The sequence below is a fragment of the Eucalyptus grandis genome, chromosome 7 (genome assembly GCF_016545825.1).
Source record: "Eucalyptus grandis isolate ANBG69807.140 chromosome 7, ASM1654582v1, whole genome shotgun sequence".
Taxonomy (NCBI): Eukaryota; Viridiplantae; Streptophyta; class Magnoliopsida; order Myrtales; family Myrtaceae; genus Eucalyptus; species Eucalyptus grandis.
Window position 1 is genome coordinate 55,675,346 of NC_052618.1, and position 21,987 is coordinate 55,697,332.

General features: G+C 37.7%; 3 protein-coding genes across 4 annotated transcripts; all 3 read left to right on the forward strand.

Moving 5' to 3' along the window:
- The first annotated feature begins 191 nt into the window (after nt 1-191).
- LOC104454321 (thylakoid lumenal 15 kDa protein 1, chloroplastic) lies at nt 192-3,358 on the forward strand. Its single transcript, XM_010069132.3, has 8 exons — nt 192-393; nt 466-576; nt 912-1,007; nt 1,093-1,165; nt 1,725-1,786; nt 2,358-2,439; nt 2,808-2,868; nt 2,954-3,358. The coding sequence occupies exons 1-8, from the start codon at nt 271-273 to the stop codon at nt 3,003-3,005; spliced, it is 660 nt and encodes a 219-aa protein (XP_010067434.2). The 5' UTR covers nt 192-270; the 3' UTR covers nt 3,006-3,358.
- A 2,371-nt stretch (nt 3,359-5,729) lies between these two features.
- LOC104454319 (tropinone reductase homolog At5g06060) lies at nt 5,730-8,985 on the forward strand. The gene is made up of 5 exons (XM_018859729.2): nt 5,730-5,897; nt 6,046-6,253; nt 8,018-8,234; nt 8,347-8,453; nt 8,546-8,985. The coding sequence occupies exons 1-5, from the start codon at nt 5,809-5,811 to the stop codon at nt 8,738-8,740; spliced, it is 816 nt and encodes a 271-aa protein (XP_018715274.1). The 5' UTR covers nt 5,730-5,808; the 3' UTR covers nt 8,741-8,985.
- A 3,588-nt stretch (nt 8,986-12,573) lies between these two features.
- On the forward strand, nt 12,574-15,729 carry LOC104454322 (tropinone reductase homolog At5g06060-like). Of its 2 annotated transcripts, XM_010069133.3 has the most exons (5): nt 12,576-12,734; nt 13,980-14,187; nt 14,730-14,946; nt 15,054-15,160; nt 15,253-15,729. In XM_010069133.3, exons 1-5 carry the CDS (start codon nt 12,646-12,648, stop codon nt 15,445-15,447), a joined length of 816 nt encoding a protein of 271 aa, XP_010067435.1. In that variant the 5' UTR covers nt 12,576-12,645; the 3' UTR covers nt 15,448-15,729. The 2 variants fall into 2 exon arrangements, with proteins under 2 accessions (XP_039172709.1, XP_010067435.1); XM_039316775.1 differs by lacking the exon at nt 14,730-14,946 and having other exon boundaries at nt 12,574-12,734; nt 15,253-15,379.
- Nucleotides 15,730-21,987: the final 6,258 nt, after the last annotated feature.

Genomic DNA, 21,987 nt, shown 5'->3' on the forward strand with positions numbered 1-21,987 from the left:
GACACTCGATAAACAGTCTCAGAATCTCTAATCATCGTCATTAGAATTAAATAAAATGCTGTGAAAATGCAAGAAGTCGCATGAGAACGTTCATACATTTTCTTGGAGTTGGTTAGTGATAATCACTAGTTGATAAACTTTTTATTGCGAGCACTTTATCCATTTCCTTACCTTTTTTTCTAACGTAATCCAGACAACGTTATCCAGTAAATCGCATGTCTTCTTCTCCATCACCAGCGCACTCGCTCTCCCCCTCTCTCCATCGACGGAATGGCGCTTCTCGGCGTCTCTCTGTGCGCTTCCAGAGTCCCGCCAAATTCCCCTCTCCTTCCCTCCAAATCTCTTCCTCTCCAGATTTCGTCTCTGCCCATTTGCTCTGATTCTCCTCCGCTGGTAAGAAAAGGTTCCGCCTTCTGGGTGATAATCAAGAATCGTCACTCAGTAACGGTGCTTCCAATGTGACAGGTTCGGAATCTTGCCTCGCCTTTGGCGTTGTGCGAATCCGTAGCAAGAACAGGCGCGCTTGCCCTTTTGTCCGCTTCCCTGTTCTTTGCTGATCCTGCGCTCGCATTCAAGGTACCCGAATTTCGAGCTGCCTCTTTATGTATATGAATCTTGAGTTTCATTTGATTCTGCTCAAGATTGAAATTTGAATCAAGTGAGCCTTTTCTTGGCAAAAATTTGGTCAAATTACATGTTTGGTTGCCACTGCGCGGGGAAAGACTTATGCCCCTCCTGTCAAATAGGCAGTCTTTTGAGTGAAGATTCAGCCCAGTGAGATTAAAGAATACAAAGTGGAGCGATGAAAGTAGTGTTATGTTTGATTTTCACGTCATTCTTAGTTCTTTTGTCATGTTTGGGCGTTCAGTGTTTTTGTTTGTGAATTGAGATTATGGGGTTGTTTATGCAAGGGAGGAGGTCCATACGGTGCGGGAGTTACGAGGGGTCAGGATCTTACTGGGCAAGATTTCAGTGGCAAGACTCTGATCAAACAAGACTTCAAAACGGTACCCCTAAGATAATTTGTATTAAGTGCTTTCGGTGGTCTTTGATTGAATTCTTATAAATCGACAAGGCAACTCTCTGCCTCAGTCCATACTCCGACAAGCCAATTTCAAAGGTGCAAAGTTACTCGGTGCGAGCTTCTTTGATGCTGATTTGACAGGTTCTTCATCTTACTTCTTCGCTTTAGTGTTCTTTCGTTTGCTACTGATAACTTATCAGTGATGAGTTGTCTAATTTGAGGGAATGCACCTGACGAACACTTATAATAAAGTACTAGTATATGACACTTTGGAAACCTGTTTCTCTGCAAGAGTAAGAAATTTTGATGCTTGAATGGCTCTCTTGGAAAAGTGGTTAATGATTTCATGCACTTTAGTGTACAAATGCATTTTGCGATTGTAGAAAATTCAGTTAGTGAAGAGCTATAGCCTTTGCTGAAATTGTTTGCTCTTATCCTGCAAGAGTAAGAAATACTCTTGAGTTTCCATGAAACTTACCGTCTACTTCAACAGGTTTGTGAAACTCTCTTCTGTTCACCAACTCAGCCTATGGTCCCAATTGTTATAGGAATTGAACTTACAGGGTGATATCATGAACATTTTTTTGGGGTCGATATCATGAACATTATTGAACATTTTACTACAGAGATTGTTCTGCTCTATACTTCCTTTCCTCATGATGCTTATGGCACAATATCCTGCTTCTTATCTGGTGTATAGGGGCTGACCTTTCAGATGCTGATCTCAGAGGTGTCGACTTTTCCTTGGCTAATGTAACAAAGGTGCACCTTTTGCATATCTTTTCTGTCCACTTCAATATTCTAATTGTTTATCCACTGTTTATCATATCTAATATCTGTAAAAACCTGTTCAATAAAAGCTCCAAGGATGCTCAATATCCTTAACTAACCAAGTGTTGACTGTTGAGGGAACTGATGATAGGGGGGCTAGACTACGTCCAGAGTTTGTCGAGTGGTTTGGCTTAACTTTTAGGAGCCAGTATTTTTCGTGCTCTGAAGAAGGAAATGGAATGAAAGTTGGTAAATAGAAAAGGGCTGAACTGCAAAAACCTTTGCAAATGGAAGAAGTATCTGAGTAATCCGCTAAAGTCTCAGTGCTTTGTTGACATCTGTTGCCACCATGTTGACTGCCACATTGAAGAGAGTATAGATTCTGATGGCCATCAAAATAATCCAATGATGGGATTTCATGACAAAGATTGATCAAAGATGTGATTTATGCTTGTCACTGCGCCATGACTGAATCTTCTTTGAGACTACTTAAACACATCTGCCAGTAATGTAAACAATGAGACTCCTGTGAAATGTAAGCACCACCTCTTTTCTCCTGCAGGTGAATCTAAACAATGCTAACTTAGAAGGTGCACTAGCAACAGGAAACACATCTTTTAGGGGATCAAACATAACAGGTGCAGGTATGTGAATTCTCAATTCACTTATTCTCCTAACCCTTTAATTTTCCATCCTTGAGCTCATGGGGGAAGCTAAATTGGGGCTTGCATGCCTGAGTACTTGACATTGCCAAGTTAAATATCTGGTCTTTGTTTGCCACTACATACCTTTGAGTTTGATCCATTGAGCACCTCTTGAAATCAGAGAAATAACATTTCTCGCGATATCCCAAGACTCAGATGAACTCTATATTTACTCTCACTCTTCATCCAACAAGACCAGTGAAAGAGAGAAAATCTGTTTAATATTCAGTGACTTCCAGGGAATGCCCCAGTTTTGGAATAACTTTCTTAGTTGCAATGTTTGGATTATTGACTCCATATGCATGCAGACTTCACAGATGTGCCTCTGAGAGACGATCAACGAGAGTACCTTTGCAAAGTCGCAGATGGGTAAGATATTATTACGGAGTTGGTTAAATTTGGCATATGTGCTTGAGTAATTTTATGGACTGCATTTTTTTTTTTTTGCTTTTAGGGTGAATCCTACAACTGGAAATGCAACACGTGAGACACTGCTTTGCAATTAATCACATGACAGTTTTTTTGGGTACATAGCATGGCAATGAAAGAAAGGGTTTAGCTCGACCTTATTCATTGGGGCTGAGATTTCTATTGATCTCCAGATCTTGAGTTTGTACTGTATTTTAAGCAGGAAGGATGGGCATGCTTCCTTTTATATGTAAACGATCTGTATATTGTGTGGTACTCGAATAATAGCTCTTCAATGCGATGATATGGCTCCTAATCATCTCTCTCACACGCCTGACATAGATCCTGTTCGATGTATTTGATTAGGTACTGGATGTTTACAATCTTTCCCTCGTTTCCTGTTCAATAAGCTACATTTTATGTGAGTGGAGGAAGATGAGGGTTTGTATCATCACTGAGCACTGAGCAGTGCATCGAATCGTCGAAAATGGAACATAGCTCGATCATTCGACCTGAAGAAGGTTGTCTTATATGCCTTTGATCTTAGAGCTGATCATTCTTATCATTTTTGGATGATAATTCTTCGTCATCATTCATCAGATGTCTTCATATAGGGTTTCGAACTCATTTCCACCCAGACTTGAAGGTCTAAATGCAAATCTGGCCAAATAAAAGGTCTCAAGGTAAATTTTTGAAATGCATAGATTGTCACAGTGAATGAATGCAAAAGCAATGAATTGTCGAGATGAATTGTCCTATAAATATCTCAAATAGATGATTACTTGAGAACCATCATTACACAGCTCCAAAACTTGCTGCGTCCAACTTTTCTTCAAGGGGTTGAAATGAAACCATTCATTGTATGTTTTGAAGAAATTAAACAAAACCTCTCGAAATTTACGGATAATACACATTTACCCCCTAGGTTTCAACCTTTACACAATATCCCTCTAAGTTTTCATTTTGTTGCTGTTATTTTTTCTTCTATAAGCATGTGCAGTACACATTCTTGTTCAGGGGAAAAAGTATATTTTCACATCAATTTTTTTCTGATGAAAATCTATCTTTTACTCTTGATTGCCATAAAAAAATGAAAAAAAAATGGAAAATGAGAGAGATTAAATTAACTAAAGTACTATTAATTGAAAATATCTATATAATTTTGTGTTGAGGTTGTCCACATCGGCTGTGGAAAGAATTGGTGATCAGTTTATAAATGTGAAGAAAAATCCCACTCTTTAAACTAGCTTTTGGGATGAGAGAGATTCAAGACTATCCAACATTTTGAACTATAATTTTCAAAAGGAAATGAAGTCCTTAACTCATAAAAAAAAAAATGACTAATCGAAAAATGACGTCCGTAACTCATAAAGAAATGAATACTTGTTATTGATTTATCATGTTTTTGCATTAATTAACCATTTGAAAATATAGAAAAAGTATTTATTTTTAATTTTTTTGTTATTAAACCTTTTGTTATCAAGGCATCTTTTTTTTTTTTTCTTTTCTTAATGTATCTCATCGGTTCAATTGATATTTTTATCAAATTTTTATTATTGATACTCATTTTATGTGATATCATGTTTAGGGGTGTGCATGGTCCGAGCGGGCGGTTCCCGACCTAGAACAAGGAACTGTCAGTTAATGACCGGTTCTGAAAAATTGGAATCAAGATTCACCAATTAGTTGTATGGATCCCAACCGGGATCCGGATCGCTGGTCCGGTTCGGTTTCTGAGTGGATCCATGGAATCGGTCTCACAATAATAATGATATCATTTTCTCGAAAGCTCCGATCTTGACGGGAAACAACTTTGGTTTTCGACCAAAATTGCTGGTTTTTCGCCACCTGACCTATTTTTCTTCTCCTCCTCTTGCATCCTTGCTTCTTCACCACGTGCTTGCTTTTTGCCCACTAATTACTCGACATTTTGTCAAGGTGCACTTTGGACTTTTTAACTTCAACGCCTCTCCATTTGGTTTGACTAGAGATCAACGCCTCTCCATTTGGTGCACTTTGGACTTTTTTCCCACTTTAATTAATTTTTTTAATTATTTGATTTGGGTTTGTTGATTTGTAATTTCATTTTTTTAATATTAAAAATTAATATATTATTTTAATATAATCGGTCCGGTCCGGGGTGGGCGAGTGCCCATGGGATGGGGAACCCGACCGTACCACCGATTCCCATAAATTGGAACCGGAAACTAGACCAGTTCCCTCAAGAACCACCGGTTCCGAGCGGGTCCCGGTTTTTTTGCACACCCCTAATCATGTTTTAGTTAATTTAGTTTTTGCCAACCTTTTTTATTTTTCATGTCTTTTAAAAAAATCATGGGTATAGGCAGGCTTATGTAAAAAATAAAAATAAAAAGACCAAAGCATACATTTATGCCTTAGAAGTGACTAATTAACGGAAAATATAATGAATGGTTAAGTTAACAATAATAACAAAATGTAAGTTCAAGGGTTAATGTGTGATAATTGAAAATTTATAATAAATGTGTATTAATCCGAAAGTTTGCGAAATGTTTGTATAATTTCACTTAAAGTATTATTCCTATTCCCTGAACTTTAAATTAATGTGCAATGCCATTCTTGAATTTTTAATTTATTTAATGAGGCCTCTAAACTTAGTTCGTAAATAAAAATGTTCAATATTTTGGTTCAATTTTTTCAGAACTAAATTGAATATATATGAAACTTAAGGAGCACGAGAGACTCCTTTCCGTGTCGTTTACCCAAAATCCAAAAGGAGAAAAAATCGAAGAGACGAAGTTCACATCACGTGGCTTGGATAGCGAACGCCTTTCCAAGTCTCTTACGTCTCTCTCCTCTTTGAAACTTCCGCCACCTCATTTTTTACACTCCCCACCCGCAAACCAGAGCGAAGAGTTATCAATGGCGGCGGCGCAGAAGAACGACAGAGAATCGCGCTGGACTCTCCGAGGCACGACTGCTCTCGTCACCGGCGGCACTCGCGGAATCGGGTAATCTCGTCCTCGTCCTCTCTCTCTCTCTCGATTCTTTTCTCCGCTTAAATCGTTGGACAGCTTCGCATTCATCGGTCGAGCCGATAAAGTTCCTGCCGTTCCGCCCTTAAAACCTCCGGTCGTTTGGAATTTGAACCCGCCTCAGGCACGCGATAGTGGAGGAGCTGAGCGGGTTCGGAGCAACCGTGCACACCTGCTCGAGGAACGGGGAGGAGCTGAGCAAGTGCTTGAAGGAATGGGAAGGCAAGGGCCTTGCGGTCACCGGGTCGGTCTGCGATCTGTCTTCTCGTGACCAGCGAGAGAGTCTGATCAAGGAGGTGTCCTCTAAGTTCGGCGGCAGGCTCAACATTCTCGTAAGTTCTGATTGTCGTGTTCGTATTTGTTGTCTGCAGTAGCGGGTCACTTGAGGCTATTTACGCTGCGTGAATTTTTTCGACTAGGGGAAGTTTCTCATTTCTTTTTGTTAATGGTGATTTTGTCGCTGCTGTTATGCTGCATGTTGTGAGGCATTGTTCTTATATGATGGCGTTGAATAAACTAGGCCCACATGCAATGGGCAGTTCTGTTTCTTAGGGATAACAATCGAAGTTCGCGGCTTTACATGTCTGGCATGATCGTTTACTTTGATGATGATTAGGGCGACTGTATCTTTAGAGTACTGCTGGTCAGCTTGTTGATTTTTTTTCACCTTTGCTCTGTGTGTGTGTGTGTGTGCACGAGTGTGTGCGCGCTCGATGCATGGGTTTTATATAACTTACGGGCTTCCATATTCTGGGGAAATTGCTCCCGCCTTGTCTCGGGGAACATAAATGAAGAAATGTTGGAAAAAAAAATGAACTATAGAGAGTTAGATATGTGGTTATGCTGGTGGTTATCATCAGTCAACTGTATCTAACAACATATGGTGTAACTGAGCTGAATCAGTGATGTGCACATGCTTCTTACACGTCCCAGTTACAACATGTCTCAAATTTTAGGTGAGGTGTTTGAGGTTTAATTTACTTCTGAGATGTTGCAAAGGTATGCTGTCAATGCCTTGCGTGTAGTCGCTTTAACTAATATGCTTCATGCTTTCCATATCTAACAATGATTAATCAAGTGAGTCGAGTGATGGTAAAGCTTGTGACAGAGCCTACTTGCAAAGAAATGCCTCCATGAGAGGAGTTTAGTATTAAATATCTTACATGGCTAGAAGCTTGGTTGTAACATGGAGAGTTGGGGATTCTAAGTTTTCTACAAGTAAGATGTGAACACTGAATCAAGGAAGTTTGACAAACTTTTCAAGGATTCACCTTTCACATGCACAACCAAATTCTGGAGTGGATATTTTGAACTTTGGTCAGTCGGGTAAAGGCAGTTCAAAGAACCACTGTATTGACTTTCATATTTATAAGAAAGGGAAGTGTTTGGACAATGGTTTCTTGTAAGGAACGAGTTCTGTTTTTTTTATAAGCAATGCAATAGAAAGTGTCATGGAAAGAAAATAAGTGATGCACAAAATCATGTTGTTCTCTGTTTCTTTCTATGTCATCTTTTCTCATAAATGTCACACTTTGGTATCTGTGTACTTTTCTTGTGAATAATCTAAACTCGTCAAGTTTGGCAATTTCATAAGAAAGAATTAATCGAGGCAACACTAGCCATTCAATTGCTAGTGTTTCTCCTCAATTTCTTTCCTTGGCTCTGTTTTTTAAAATTTCTGAAATTGAAACATTCTATGGTCTGTTAAGTCTCATAATTTTACACTTTTGGTTACAGACAAAATATAGGCATTCGTGCTCTGCTATGGCTATCTTTTGATATGAATTCTGCTTTCCCACTTTCTCTTATTTTTTGGTGCTTTCCCACTTCGACAAATTGCACTTTTCAGTGCCAGATATCAAAACTGTCACACTTCAGTTTTTTCCCCAAGTCAGCTATGATATTCTTTGTTGCAGCAATGACTAGTTTCCTTAGCTTAATGCTCACTAAATGCACAAATGCAAAATTTGCCTATGACAACATCAAAATGATCAATTGATAGATGAGATGACTTCATCATTTAATTGTACATCCTGTTTGAAAAAAGCTGATTTATTGGACTCTGGAGATGACGCTATGTATGTTTCTGATGCCAGATTAACAATGCTGGAATGAATTTTAGGAAGCCAACCGTTGACTATACAGTTGAAGAATTTTCGAAAATTATGGCTACCAACTTTGATTCTGCCTATCATCTTTGCCAAATTGCTCATCCTCTCCTGAAAGCATCAGGAGCTGGTAGCATTATCTTCATTTCCTCAGTTGCTGGGGTTGTCAGTTTAGGCACTGGATCTGTTTATGCTGCCACTAAAGGTTGAGACTTTGATTTAGATTTTATTTTTTCCTCCTCCTTTCGCTTCAACATTGCTATTGAAAAGATTGCAGATCTTGAAAAACCAAATGCCCTTCATTATTTTTCTGTCAGGTGCAATTAACCAAATTACAAAGAACCTGGCTTGTGAATGGGCAAAAGACAATATTAGGAGCAACTCCATAGCTCCATGGTATATCAGGACCTCGCTTGTGGAAAATGTAATTGAACCTTTACCCTGTCTTTCATCGCCTTGTGGTTATGGCCAGCAACTTATTCTCACCGTCTCACATTTGACGAATTCACGTTGCAGCTACTGAAGAACAAGGAGTTCTATGATGGGATAATAGCTCGGACCCCACTTCAGCGTGTCGGAGAACCCAAGGAGGTCGCATCACTAGCTGCATTCCTTTGCTTGCCAGCCGCATCATACATCACGGGTCAGGTTATCTCTGTTGATGGAGGGATGACTGTGAATGGGTTTTACCCAACTGTGTTGTTAAATTGATCGGTCCTGACAAGGGACCCCGCTCTCTCCTTCTCTCTCTCTCCCTCTCTCTCTCTCTCTCTGAACGTTGATATAAGAACCGCAAACCAGGAATATTCTTGCTGTGACATTTGTTTTCGACTTAGCTCCAATGTTCCTGAAGTTTTCGTCCATAATACTCTCTCTCATGCTGGTTTTTATTCAACCCTCGCATTGGTATCAAGAACTGCAAACCAGGAATTCTCTTATGACTCTGAATTGTTGAATCCCTCTTGTATCTTTTAAGCATATAGGAAATATTTTTATTTTGGCATAAGAACTTAGACTCTGTTTGTTTTGTGAAAAATATTCATTTTCTTGAAAGTGATCGTTTATATTGCATAGACAAATGAATGAACAAAAAATATTTCGTCGTTAAAAAATGTTTAGATATGAATTATTGTCGAAAAGAAAAATATTTTTTATTGATTAATTATTTTAAGTGATATAAGCAATTATTTTTATAAGGACATTTTTCGCGAAACAAATGAAATACTAATTTAAAGTTTTTCTTTCATTAGTTAATAGCCAACAATGTGCGATGCTTTTATGTATTGGAGAAATAGTATATAACTTATTTGATATGATGTAGTTATACGTACTTGTGAATTTTCATTATACATATGAGTTGTTTGGAACCTTGATAATTTAATTTTATGTACCCTTTTACAAGGTGTTGTGTTCATGGTACTTGTCATTGTCATTTTAATTTGGGTTAAAATGCTGAAAAATCTCAAATCGATACACCTTTGACGAATTTATTTAAAATTGATATACTTGTAACAAATTGACCTTATGTTAGTTTTCGTTAAATTGTACTCTAAAATTAATTTGAATAACACGTAACAATTGATTGGTGTACCAGTTTAAAATGTTACTCTCCATTTATTACGGTTATATAATTTTTTTGGTTTTTTGTGATTAAATCCAATTTAACAAATGGTATATTTGTCACAAATGTATTTGTTTGGGGTTTTTGGTAGTCGAATTGTCACAAATGTACCAGTTATGTTTTTTTTATAGTCAGTTATGATAAATTTGGCGCATATATACCAGTTTGAGGTTTTTCATAGTCAAAAAATTAATTTTTGGTAAATTTATCAGACGTGTATTAATTTTAGGTTTTTCAGGGTATTAATCCTTTTAATTTTGAGTTAGATGACAGTTCGAGCAATATGCACACAAATGTCTAGTTATATGTGATTTGAGATCCTTTGGTGAGGGTGAGGAGAGGCGATCAACACGCAGGCTTGGACTAGGCCTTGTTGAGCTTTCAATGGCAAATTATTGGGCTGAGAGCCTTAGACATCATGCCAAACCTGAATCCTCTTTTTCAAAAAAAAAAAAAAAAATCTATTTGTTTGGTGGAAAATAATTGGTATTGAATATATTTTTCTAGAATATAAATATTTGCATCATTTGAAATAATTAATTAATAAAAAATTATTAACGATAATAATTTATATCTAAATATTTTGATGAATGACGAAAATGATTTTCTATAAATAATATAATAGAATTTGAAATCGAAGAACCGGATCAATGGAAACTTATCTAATTCTAAATTTCAAAGTATACACGATAAATTTTATGTTTCAAAAATTGGGAAATTTACTTCAATGGGTGGATTCCAAGTTTTATGTAGGTAGAACTTGGAACCTAAAATCCAAACAAATTTTTGCATTTTTTATGTTATGGTGTCTAATAACGAGTGTATAATTTAAAACTATTAATCTTAGCTTTCATTTTATGATTGAGACTTTTATATTATTAATATTTCATATTTTCTTATGTCTAAATATAAGTTGTGATAAATGGATATTGATGATAATTAAGTTGATGATTCACTATAATCATTTAATTAATAATACAAATGGAACTTGGGTAAAACTTAAAACTGACCTTGAGAATTATGACAAGGCAAGTTTTAAGTTCTAAGATATGTAGAATATGTTCAGGTTAAAAAAAAATAAGGATCCTTTCTAGCTAGCAGGTTCCAAGTTTTAAAAATTAAGGGACCTATTATATTGGGTGGGTTCTAGGTTCTTGGTGAAATCTGAACGAAAGTTAAAACTATTCACCCCTAGCTTAAACCAAAAACTAACCCTAAAAAGAAATTGAAAAAGTCCTAGGAGGAAAATCTGTGAAGGGGAAGTGACACTGGGCCTACCGTCTTGCGATCTTGTTCAGTCAGCCCATCTATCCGAGGAACAGCACAATTCATAGTCTGGCCCATCTCTCCAGTTAAGGCCCCGAAGCCCAGGGACGACCGAAAAGAAGGCCCAAGCCCATAGCTTCACGTCGGCCGAGGTTCTAAATAAAAACATAAATATCACATTATCTGGGGACCAAAACGAAAGACGACAGAGTAGAAGCTGCCGAACTTGACACATCACAATCACTGGGTTTGCTTCAGTGGCCACCTTTCAATATGGAAGAGAGAGGTAGGGGGTTTAAATCCCCACCTTCTCAGAGGCTGGGGTGAGAACGAATTAGTTTTAAGTATGGGTTTCGACCATCACGTTCTGCAAGAAGGCAGGACAAAAGTTTGAGAGTGAGAGTTAGAATAGAAGTAGAGTAGGACCGACTTAAAAAAACTTGACACGTCATAGAGTGATAAGAGAGCAGTGCCATCCATCGAAGGAAACCAAAACATCAAACGCATTGAGTCAACGAAGATTCGCTTGGGTTTCGTCCTCCTTTTGAAGCACCCTTCAATCGCGATCGCGATCTGCCGATTCCTCCATCGTCGCGACGCCTCCCCATGCGTCTCTCTCTCTCTCTCTTTATCCTCCGGTAAGGCTTTCAGTACCTACGGATTTCAAAGGAGTGACTTTCGAAAGCCCCTCTCGTTTCGTCGCGTCTAGGGTTTTCAGATTTCTTTCCGAAATGGTTAACCGAAATCTAACATGGTTTTTCATATACTTCCGATTGATTTATCATATTTTTGCATTAATTAACCATTTGAAAATATAGAATGAGTATTTTTTTTTTTTTTTTTTGTTATTTAACCTTATGTTATCGAGGCATCTTTTCTTTCTTTTCACTTAATTGTTTTCTTTTCTTAACGTATCTTATCGGTTCAATTGATATTTTCCTCGAGTTTTAACTACTTTTTTAAGTATTAATATTGATACTCATTTTATGCGATATGATGTTTTAGTTAATTTAATTTTCACCAACTTTTTATTTTTATTTTTCACGTCTTTTAACAAAATCATGGGTAAAAGGCAGACTTCTATTTAAAAAAAAAGATCAAAGCACACATCTATGCCTTAGAAGTTACTAATTAACAGAAAATATAACGAATGGTTTAGTGAACAATAATAACAAAATGTAAGTTCAAGGGTTAATGCGTGATAATTGAAAATTTATAGTAAATGTGTATTAATCCGAAAGTTTGGGAAATATTTGTATAATTTCACTTAAAGTTTTCTTCCTAATCCATGAACTTTAAATTAATGTGCAATGTCATTCTTAAATTTTTAATTTATTTAATGCGGTCCCTAAACTTAGTTCTTAAATAAAAATGTCTAATATTTGGTTCAATTTTTTCCGGTTCGATGACAATGTTGAACATTCTTATACAATCAAAGAACTAAATTGAATATAAACGAATAGTTAGAGATCGTATTGAATAAATTAAAATATCAACAATAATTTTACATATTAGGTGAAAGTGTAAGGACCACGAGAGACTCTTTTCCTTGTCGTTTGCCCAAAATCCAAAGGAGAAAATCGAAGAGGCGAAGTTCACATGACGTGGCTTGGATAGCGAATGCCTCTCCAACTCCAAGTCTTGTACGTCTCTCTTCTCTTTGAAACTTCCACCACCTCATTTACGCTCCCACCCACAAACCAGAGAGAAGAGTCCGAGAGTTGAATCAATGGCGGAGGCGCAGAAGAACGACAGAGAATCGCGCTGGACTCTCCGAGGCACGACTGCTCTCGTCACCGGTGGCACTCGCGGAATCGGGTAATCTTGTCCTTGTGCTCTCTCTCTCTCTCTCTCCATTCTTTTCTCCGCTTAAATCACTGGACAGCTTCAAATTCATTGGTCGAGCCAATAAAGTTCCACCCTTAAAACCTCCGGTCGTTTTGATGCGTGATGGGGCGGGTGATTCCAGAACGAAAGTTTTTTTTTTTAAAGATTTTTTTGGTTAAGTGTATGGAGTAGTGTATATAGAGAAGAAACGAAAGGAAATAAAAAAAATAGAACCATCTCCTTGAAGTCTACGTCACCAACTGAAGATGAAGATGAGGATCGAGATCTATGAAGTGCACCGGCCTAAAGCGTCCACCAACAAAGGATAAGTTTACCAAGGTCTAAGGCTAAAAACTTCCACCAGCCAAAGATAAAGGAATTCAAATAGGAGATACCAACGTCTAAGGATTCCACCAGCCAAGAATAAAGAGCTTCTTGACTCACCACCAAGGAGTGATCTACGTTCCAAGAATAAATAGACCAAAAAGAGTTATTCACTTTCCGAATAAGTTTACTCAAGCAAAGGAAATCTCACCATTTTCATTCATAAAATTCATATGTCCTTTTATTGGATAATTTTCCCTTATTTATAAGAGGATTTTAAAACAGACTTTAATAACTAGGAACTTAGACCAAGCTTCTTGGCTCACCACTACGGGTGAACTATGCTCCAAGAATAAAGAGATCGAAAGGAGTCATCCACTCTCCGAAGAAAGTCACTCAAGCAGAAGAAATCTCACCATTTTCATTAATCAAATTCGTATGTCCTTTCATTGGATAATTTTCCCTTATTTATAAGAGGATTTTAGACATAGGAAATATAAAAAAAAAAAAATTTATGACCTAGGAACTTAGACCTTTGACTCTTGAAAACTACTTAACAATAAAGACACCTAGGAATTTAGTAAATGCATTTATTAGCACGGGAACTTGCATTCTTGAACATTTAGCCTTCCAAAATTCCTGCTCCTCCCTTGACCAGAAAATAACCCTGCTAAAACTTCATCAATTGGTCATGCAAAACGTCTAAAATTGCTATCGATAGTTATCGACATACCACAAAGTATCGATAAATAATTGACATTATTCATTCAAAATGATCCATCGAAGCACATGCTGCCCAGTTTCTTTCTTGACTTGGATAAGCATAGATGGTTCTGAATTGATTGATGGAGTTACGTTGAATGCTCCCGCATCATGTTTGGAATTTGAACTTGGAATTTGAACCTGCCTCAGGCATGCGATAGTGGAGGAGCTGGGCGGGTTCGGTGCCACCGTGCACACCTGCTCTTGGAACGGGGAGGAGCTGAGCAAGTGCTTGAAGGAATGGGAAGGCAAGGGCCTTGCGGTCACCGGGTCGGTCTGCGATGTGTCTTCTCGTGACCAGCGAGAGAATCTGATGAAGGAGGTGTCTTCTAAGTTCGGTGGCGGGCTCAACATTCTCGTAAGTTCTGATTGTTGTGTTCGTATTTGTTGTCTGCAGTAGTGGTCACTCGAGGCAACACTAGCCATTCAATTGCCAGTGTTTCTGCTCAATTTCTTTCGTTGCTTTGTTTTTTAAGATTTCTGAAATTGAAACATTCTATGGTCTGTTAAGTTTCATCATTTTACACTTTTGGTTACAGACAAAATATAGGCATTCGTGCTCTGCTATGGCTATCTTTGATATGAATTCTGCTTTCCCTCTCTCTCTCTCTCTCTCTCTCTCTCGGCTTTCCCACTTTAACAAATTGCACTTTTTAGCGCCAGATATCAAAACTATCACCCTTCATTTTTCCCTAAGTCAGCTATGATATTCTTTGTTGCAGCAATGACTAGTTTCCTTAGCTTAATGCTCACTAAATGCACAAATGCAAACTTTGCCTATGACAACATCAAAATGATCAATTGATAGATGAGATGACTTCATCATTTAATTGTACATCCTGTTTGAAAAAAGCTGATTTATTGGACTCTGGAGATGACTATGTATGTTTCTGATGCCAGATTAACAATGCTGGAACGAATTTTAGGAAGCCAACTGTTGACTATACAGTTGAAGAATTTTCGAAAATTATGGCTACCAACTTTGATTCTGCCTATCATCTTTGCCAAATTGCTCATCCTCTCCTGAAAGCATCAGGAGCTGGTAGCATTATCTTCATTTCCTCAGTTGCTGGGGTTGTCAGTTTAGGCAATGGATCTGTTTATGCTGCTGCTAAAGGTTGAAACATTGATTTAGATTTTATTTTTTCCTCCTCCTTTCGCTTCAACATTTGAAAAGATTGCGGATCTTGAAAAACCAAATGCCCTTCATTATTTTTCTGTCAGGTGCAATTAACCAAATTACAAAGAACCTGGCTTGTGAATGGGCAAAAGACAACATTAGGAGCAACTCCATAGCTCCATGGTATATCAGGACCTCGCTTGTGGAAAATGTAATTGAACCTTTACCCTGTCTTTCATCACATTGTGGTTATGGCCAGCAACTTATTCTCACCGTCTCACATTTGACGAATTCATGTTGCAGCTACTGAAGAACAAGGAGTTCTACGATGGGATAATAGCTCGGACCCCACTTCAGCGTGTCGGAGAACCCAGAGAGGTCGCGTCACTAGCAGCATTCCTTTGCTTGCCGGCCGCATCATACATCACGGGTCAGGTTATCTCTGTTGATGGAGGGATGACAGTGAATGGGTTTTACCCAACTGCGTCGTTAAATTGATCGGTCGGTCGAACCAATTTGCTTTTCGATGGCATGGTCCCGACAAGGGACCCCGCTCTCTCCTCTCTCTCTCTCTCTCTCTCTCTCTCTCTCTCTCTCTCTCTCTCTCTCTGTGAACGTTGATGTAAGAACCGCAAACCAGGAATACTCTTGCTGGGACATTTGTTTTCGACTTAGCTCCAGTGTTCCTGAAGTTTTCGTCCATAACACTCTCTCTCTCATGCTGGTTTTTATTCAACCCTCGCGTTGGTATCAAGAACTGCAAACCAGGAATTCTCTCTATGACTCTGAATTGTTGAATCCCTCTTGTTTCTTATAAGCATATAGGAAATATTTTCATTTTGGCATAAGAACTTAGACTATGTTGGTTTTGTGAAAAATATTCGTTTTTTGAAAGTGATTGTTTATATTGCATAGACAAATTAATGAACAAAAAATATTTCGTCGTTAAAAAATGTTTAGATATGAATTATTGTTGAAAAGAAAAATATTTTTTATTGGCTAATTATTTTAAGTGATATAGGCAATTATTTTTATAAATATATTTTTCAAATCATTCATTTTTTACGAAACAAATAAAATATTTATTTAAAGTTTTTCTTTTATTAGTTAATAGCCAATAATTTGCGATGCTTTTATGTATTGGAGAAATAGTATATAACTTATTTGATATGATGTAATTATATGTACTTGTGAATATTTGTTATACATTTGAGTTGTTTGGAACCTTGATGACTTAATTTTATGTATACCTTTTTACAAGGTGTTGTATTCATGGGACTTGTCATTGCCATTTTAATTTGGGTTAATACGTGGAAAAACCTCCAATCGATACACCTTTGACGAACTTATTTAAAATTAGTACAATTGTGACAAATTTACATTCTGTTAATTTTCATTAAATTTTACTGTTAAATTATTAATTTGAATGACACGTAACAATTGATTAGTGTACTAGTTTAAAATGTTACTCTCCGTTTATCACGGTTATACAATTTTTGTGGTTTTTTGTGATTAAATCTAATTTAATGGAGGGTATATTTATTATAAATGTATTAGTTTGGGGTTTTTGATGGTTGAATTGTTACAAATGTACAAGTTCGGGGTTTTTATGGTCAGTTAGGGTAACATATATACCAGTTTGGGGTTTTTCATGGTCAAAAAATTAGTTTTGAGTAAATAATTTGTCACACGTGTATCAATTTAGGATTTTTTTTAGGATATTAATCCTTTTAATTTTGGGTTGTATGATGGTTCAAGTGATATGCACATGAATGTCTAGTTATATGTGATTTGAGATCCTTTGGTGAGGGTGAGGAGAGGCAATCAACACGCAGGCTTGGACTGGGTCTCGTTGAGCTTTCAATGGCAAATTATTGGGCTGAGAGCCTTGGACATCATGCCAAGCCTGGACCCTCTTTTTTTTTTTAAACTCTTTGGTGGAAAATAATTGATTTTGAATATAATTTTCTAAAATATAAATACTTAAATATTTAATTAATAAAAATTTATCGACAATAATAATTTATATCTAAATATTTTGATGAGTGACTAAAATAGTTCTCTATAAATAATATAATTATATAAACGGTTATTTTTAAAAAAATTATTTTAAAAGTTATTTATTTTTCACAGAATAAATTTACTGAACCATATGATGTGTCAACCTCATCTAGGATCGTGATTTTATTATGAATTTAATGAACAGAGGCGGTAGATGATTTGGCCCGAGATTCGAGGGAAGAATTTCAAAGTTTGGCCAACTAAGGTAGGTGTTTGCCTGCTTGTGTTTGGTAAGGTTTAGATCATAATTTTATTTAATGTTGGAAAATCCTAAACATTAAATAAAAAAAGAGATATATGGGCAACATCCAAAATTGTTTTAAATTCATTCAAGATTTTTTTTTCTAATTAAAGCAGTGCTTTTTCCATTTTGGCTGAAAATCCAAAGGAAGCTGCTTGATTGGCTTAGAACAAGAACAAAAAGCACTCCCTAAATCGAGATTACGTGGAGTAAAACAGTATATAATTTGTAGCATTTTAAAGAAATCATCCAAATTGGGAAAATATCTTTAGAATATGACAACCGCCATATCGTAAATACACTGCACCGTAGCCGAAATACTGCCCCACCTAGCCAGTTACGACCCAAAAGACTGCATGTAAATACCTTTTTTTTTTTTATTTGACCCAAAAAAATACCATTTTTTTGAAAAAATTGTAGAGTTCTTGTCCTTTTTGTTGATTTTTCATTTTTCCTCAAGAAATAGAAAATATCTAGAGACTTGTAATAGTGAAAATGCAAAAGATTTATTTTTTAATCGATTTTGCAAAATCGCCTTATTACAAAATATTCAAATTATTTGTTGATGGAGGGAAATTATTTATTGAACAATATACATGAATAATAGAAAAAAAAAAAAAAACGTTTCATGGGCCCTTCTTTTCAAAGATTTCGCAAGATGAAAAAATTGTTAGAATACATAAGAGGTATACTTAAATGATTAAATGGATACACTCTAAATACATAGGTAGTCGAATATTTTATTTTTAAATTCCACATTTGACCGTTGATATAGATAGTTCTAATTCTAACAAAGGGGAAAAGTGTTGAAAAAAAAAGTCCTAAACATTTTGCATTAGTGTCAATTCAGTCATTTTCGGCCAAACACAAGCCTGACGTGGCCTAATCGGCCGGATTTCGTTGACTAGACGCCAGCCACCGACGTGGCCTAATTGGTGCTGACGTGAACAACTTTTAATAATATTTTAATATTTTTGAATTTTTTTCTTTTTTATTTTTCTTTTGTCCTTCTCCTCCTTCTTCCTCCAAACCTCAGCGATAGGCTAGAGGTGACGACTGGTGAGGTCGAGGTCGACCTTGCCGGCCACCTCGCCAGTGACCACAAGGGTGGCCTTGCGCTGGGCGAATAAGGCAGCCTCGCGCCGGGTGAGCGAGGCTCGCCCTCCCTAGATTTGCCGAGGGTCAAGCCTCACCCATGGCAATGTCGAGCGGGCGAGCCTTGACGGCCATGGGTGAGGCTCGACCCTCGCCGCCCAGCATGAGTGTCATGCCCCGATCCTCCGAGCGCATGTCCATCCTTCAGCCGTCGATTAAATAACGACGTTTTAGGATGCGTCGCCGACCCATTTATTTTGATGTGCATGCGAAAGCAAATAAATATTCCCCAGACAATGATCAAATGTGATAGAAAAGTAGAGCCACAATTTTCAAAAACCACATCTCACTTATATACACATATCAAACTATGTCATATACAATATTAGCCGACTATTTACAAGGTCTGCAAAAAGGAGGGTAGAGTGCTACAAGTTCTCAAGCATTCAAGTCTTCCTCCGAATACACCAAAGACCTTGGTACAAGTCTACCACTGAACCACCTGGAGGGTCAATCGTTCATTTTCCGAAAGCAACCTCCAGCACATACATGTATCTCAGATTCCGGTATGTGACCCTTTCTCTGTCCATTCCACACACGTCGATACCATGATCTGTATTGATAGGGTACCTTATGGGGTAGAGCCTCATCATCCCAGATCACGAACCCCATCCTCTTAGGCTCCTATGAAGCGGGATGTAAGATACCTGCTCTGTGAGCTTTTTCAGCTGTCCAAAATGCTTGGGGGGAGCTGCCATCTAAGGATTTGAAGATGTTATCTCACAATGGAGTGAGACGACGTCTCAGCAAATTCACCTCCTAAGTTCCGACTAGGAAGATTATATGCCTTGAGGGCTGCCTAAGCACAAGCACAAGTCAGAGGACTCACCTTTGCCTCTGTTCCTTCCTGCAAGTCAGTATAATTTACAAATTCAACGAATTACTTCAACATATCAAAGCAACAAACCAGATCGAGTCATCATCGATCAATTGACCTAGTCAATTACATACCATCAAGACCATCTCTCAGTCAACCCAATCAATACTATTTATAAAGTCCAATCACATCAAAAACTGCTCACCCTAAGCTGAAGATAGATAAAAATGCTCACTAAAAGCTTATAACAACATTTGCTGCTCACCCTAAACTGATACATTAAAACCATCGGGCTGATATAGTATACGATTAATGCTCACCAAAGCTGTGTGATACTTAATTACTCACCAAAGCTATGTGATACTTAATTGGTCACTAAAACTGTGCAATACTTAATTGCTCACTAAAGTTATGCGATACTTAATTGCTCATCAAAGCTGTGCAATACTTAGGGTATACTGCTCATTTTAAACTGATATATTAAAACCCTCAGGCTGATATAGTATATCATTCTACCTAACCAACCATTTCATCACTTTTATCATATCTAGTAAAAATAATTATATGTGGGTACACGGTCAGCCTCCGCTAAAAATATAATATCTTTATTTTATAAACTCCCACTAATTATATAGTCGATAAAAATATTTGTGGCGCTGTAAACTGATGCCCGATGATTTTCTAAAAATACCAAAATGGGCTCGGAAAAATTCCAAACCTATTTAAATAAATAGTATGACTTATCTACTTGTTAATTGCACTACTCTAACCACCTAACATGCAATATCGAACGATTAAATTACTAATCCGTTCTAACTAACCACTTAATACAAGCTTAACCTAAACTAATCAACCCTTAAGTATAATTAACTCCCTAAGTCGAGATTAGTGAGTAAACTCATTGGATTTGTGAGCCGGTGAGTTCACTTCGACAGGGACACGAAGACAAGCCACAAACTCCAAAGCAAAGGCACCTTTCGAGGCCCAAAAGCAATCCAAAATGGCCAAATAGTGCCCAGCAAACCTAGGGCTTCTCGGTTTTGTTCTTGGGTCGAAGAAGGAGGCTGAGCGACTGGTTGGGGCCAAAATGGCAAGACAGGGCCAGGCGGAGTTGTTACGAGTCCAGGCGGGCAACAGTGGAGCTCCACGACAGCGGAGGCCAGCTGGATGAGCTCCAACTGAGCTTAACATGGCATGAGGAGCCTCGAACTGAGCTAGATGACACAATAGGGGTGCGGACTCGTGTGGAGGTGCGACAGCGAGCAAGCGACTTCGGCGGCTTGGCGAGTGGTCGACGGTGAGGGAGGGGGCTACTCTGCTCGATTTTCTAGTTTTTGGAGACTTTAAACTACTGGAATGGAGGGGTCGATGCCAAGGGGAAGGAGAAAGGGGACCGGCTGCCTTTGGAAGGTCCCTCCAAGCTCATATTCTATCCTTTTGTCCCCTAGAAGAGGTCCCACCATGGTTGCTGGCTTCCTCACCAATTTTCCAGCCTCAAATTTTCCTCTAGAAGCCTTGGAAGTGGTCCAAAAGTGTGGAGCATGGGGGGCTACGAATTTCAAGACATTTTCCCTCAATTCCTCTCCAATTCTCTCTTGAATTGATTCAATTTGGCCCTAAAAAATTCCACCGTTGAGTCCTCAATCAAATTGGTATTTTTTTTCTCGCTCATAGAACTAACTTGCATCCCAAAAACGTGATAAAAAATTGTCCTCTTAATTTTTTGATCGAAAATGGCCCTATTTTGAATTTTCGCCAAAAATCTCGGTTTGCAAAAAAAAAATTCGGAGGATGAGTCGATGTTCCTAAAATGAGTTGCGACATGACAGAACTTTCAATTTCTGAAATCGGATTCAAATTCACAGTTAAATTTGATTTGGCGCGATTTTAGCGTGACCTAGTCTATTGGATAGCTTTTAGAAATTTTTTATGGAAATGACCTGTGGTCGATTTTCTTCAAGCCACATTGAACCTCTTTGACATATTAGCGACTCTCGGTGGTCGTGAAAATCTCGAGATTTCAAATACGAACATAGGGTACCAAAACGATAGAAAAATCAGTCTAGTAATGGTCGACGAGAATTTTGAAATTTGGTGGAATCACGCACGTTTAGCCACGCATCTCAGTCGAATTGACTTATCTCTGATCTCTAATCGATTTTTAACTGTACCGTAATGATTTCTACAGATGAGCACGTTAGAGTAGTCGATTCCTATCGAATTCTCAAGTCTATTGCATTAAAATCCCTTAATAACTTCTCCAGATAATCTATTTATCTCGGGAGTGATCAACTTTGAGAATAGCACTATAGGCGCGTTGATGAAATGCTCGATTTATTCTATTGAAAATATAATAGAAATTTCAGGATGTCACAACGAGGCCACCCTCATGGCCACTAACAAGGTGGCCGGCAAGGTCGACCTCGGCGGTCGTCGCCTCAATCGGGCCGGAGGAAGGAGAAGGAGAAGGAAAAAAATAAAAATATTAAAATATTGTTAAAAGTTATCCACGTCATCGCTGATCAGGCCACGTCAGTCGGTCGACATCCAATTAGTAAAATCCAACCAAAATTGGTCGAAAGGATTGAATTGACACGACGTAAAAAGGTTTAGGACTTAATTTGTACTAAAAAAATGTTTATGATTAAATTGGCACAAATACAAAAGGTTTAGGACTTTTTTAACACTTTTCCCTCTAACAAAGTGACTAACTATTTATATTAATGTCAATGTGGATGAAAGAGGATTTACATAAAAAAAGATG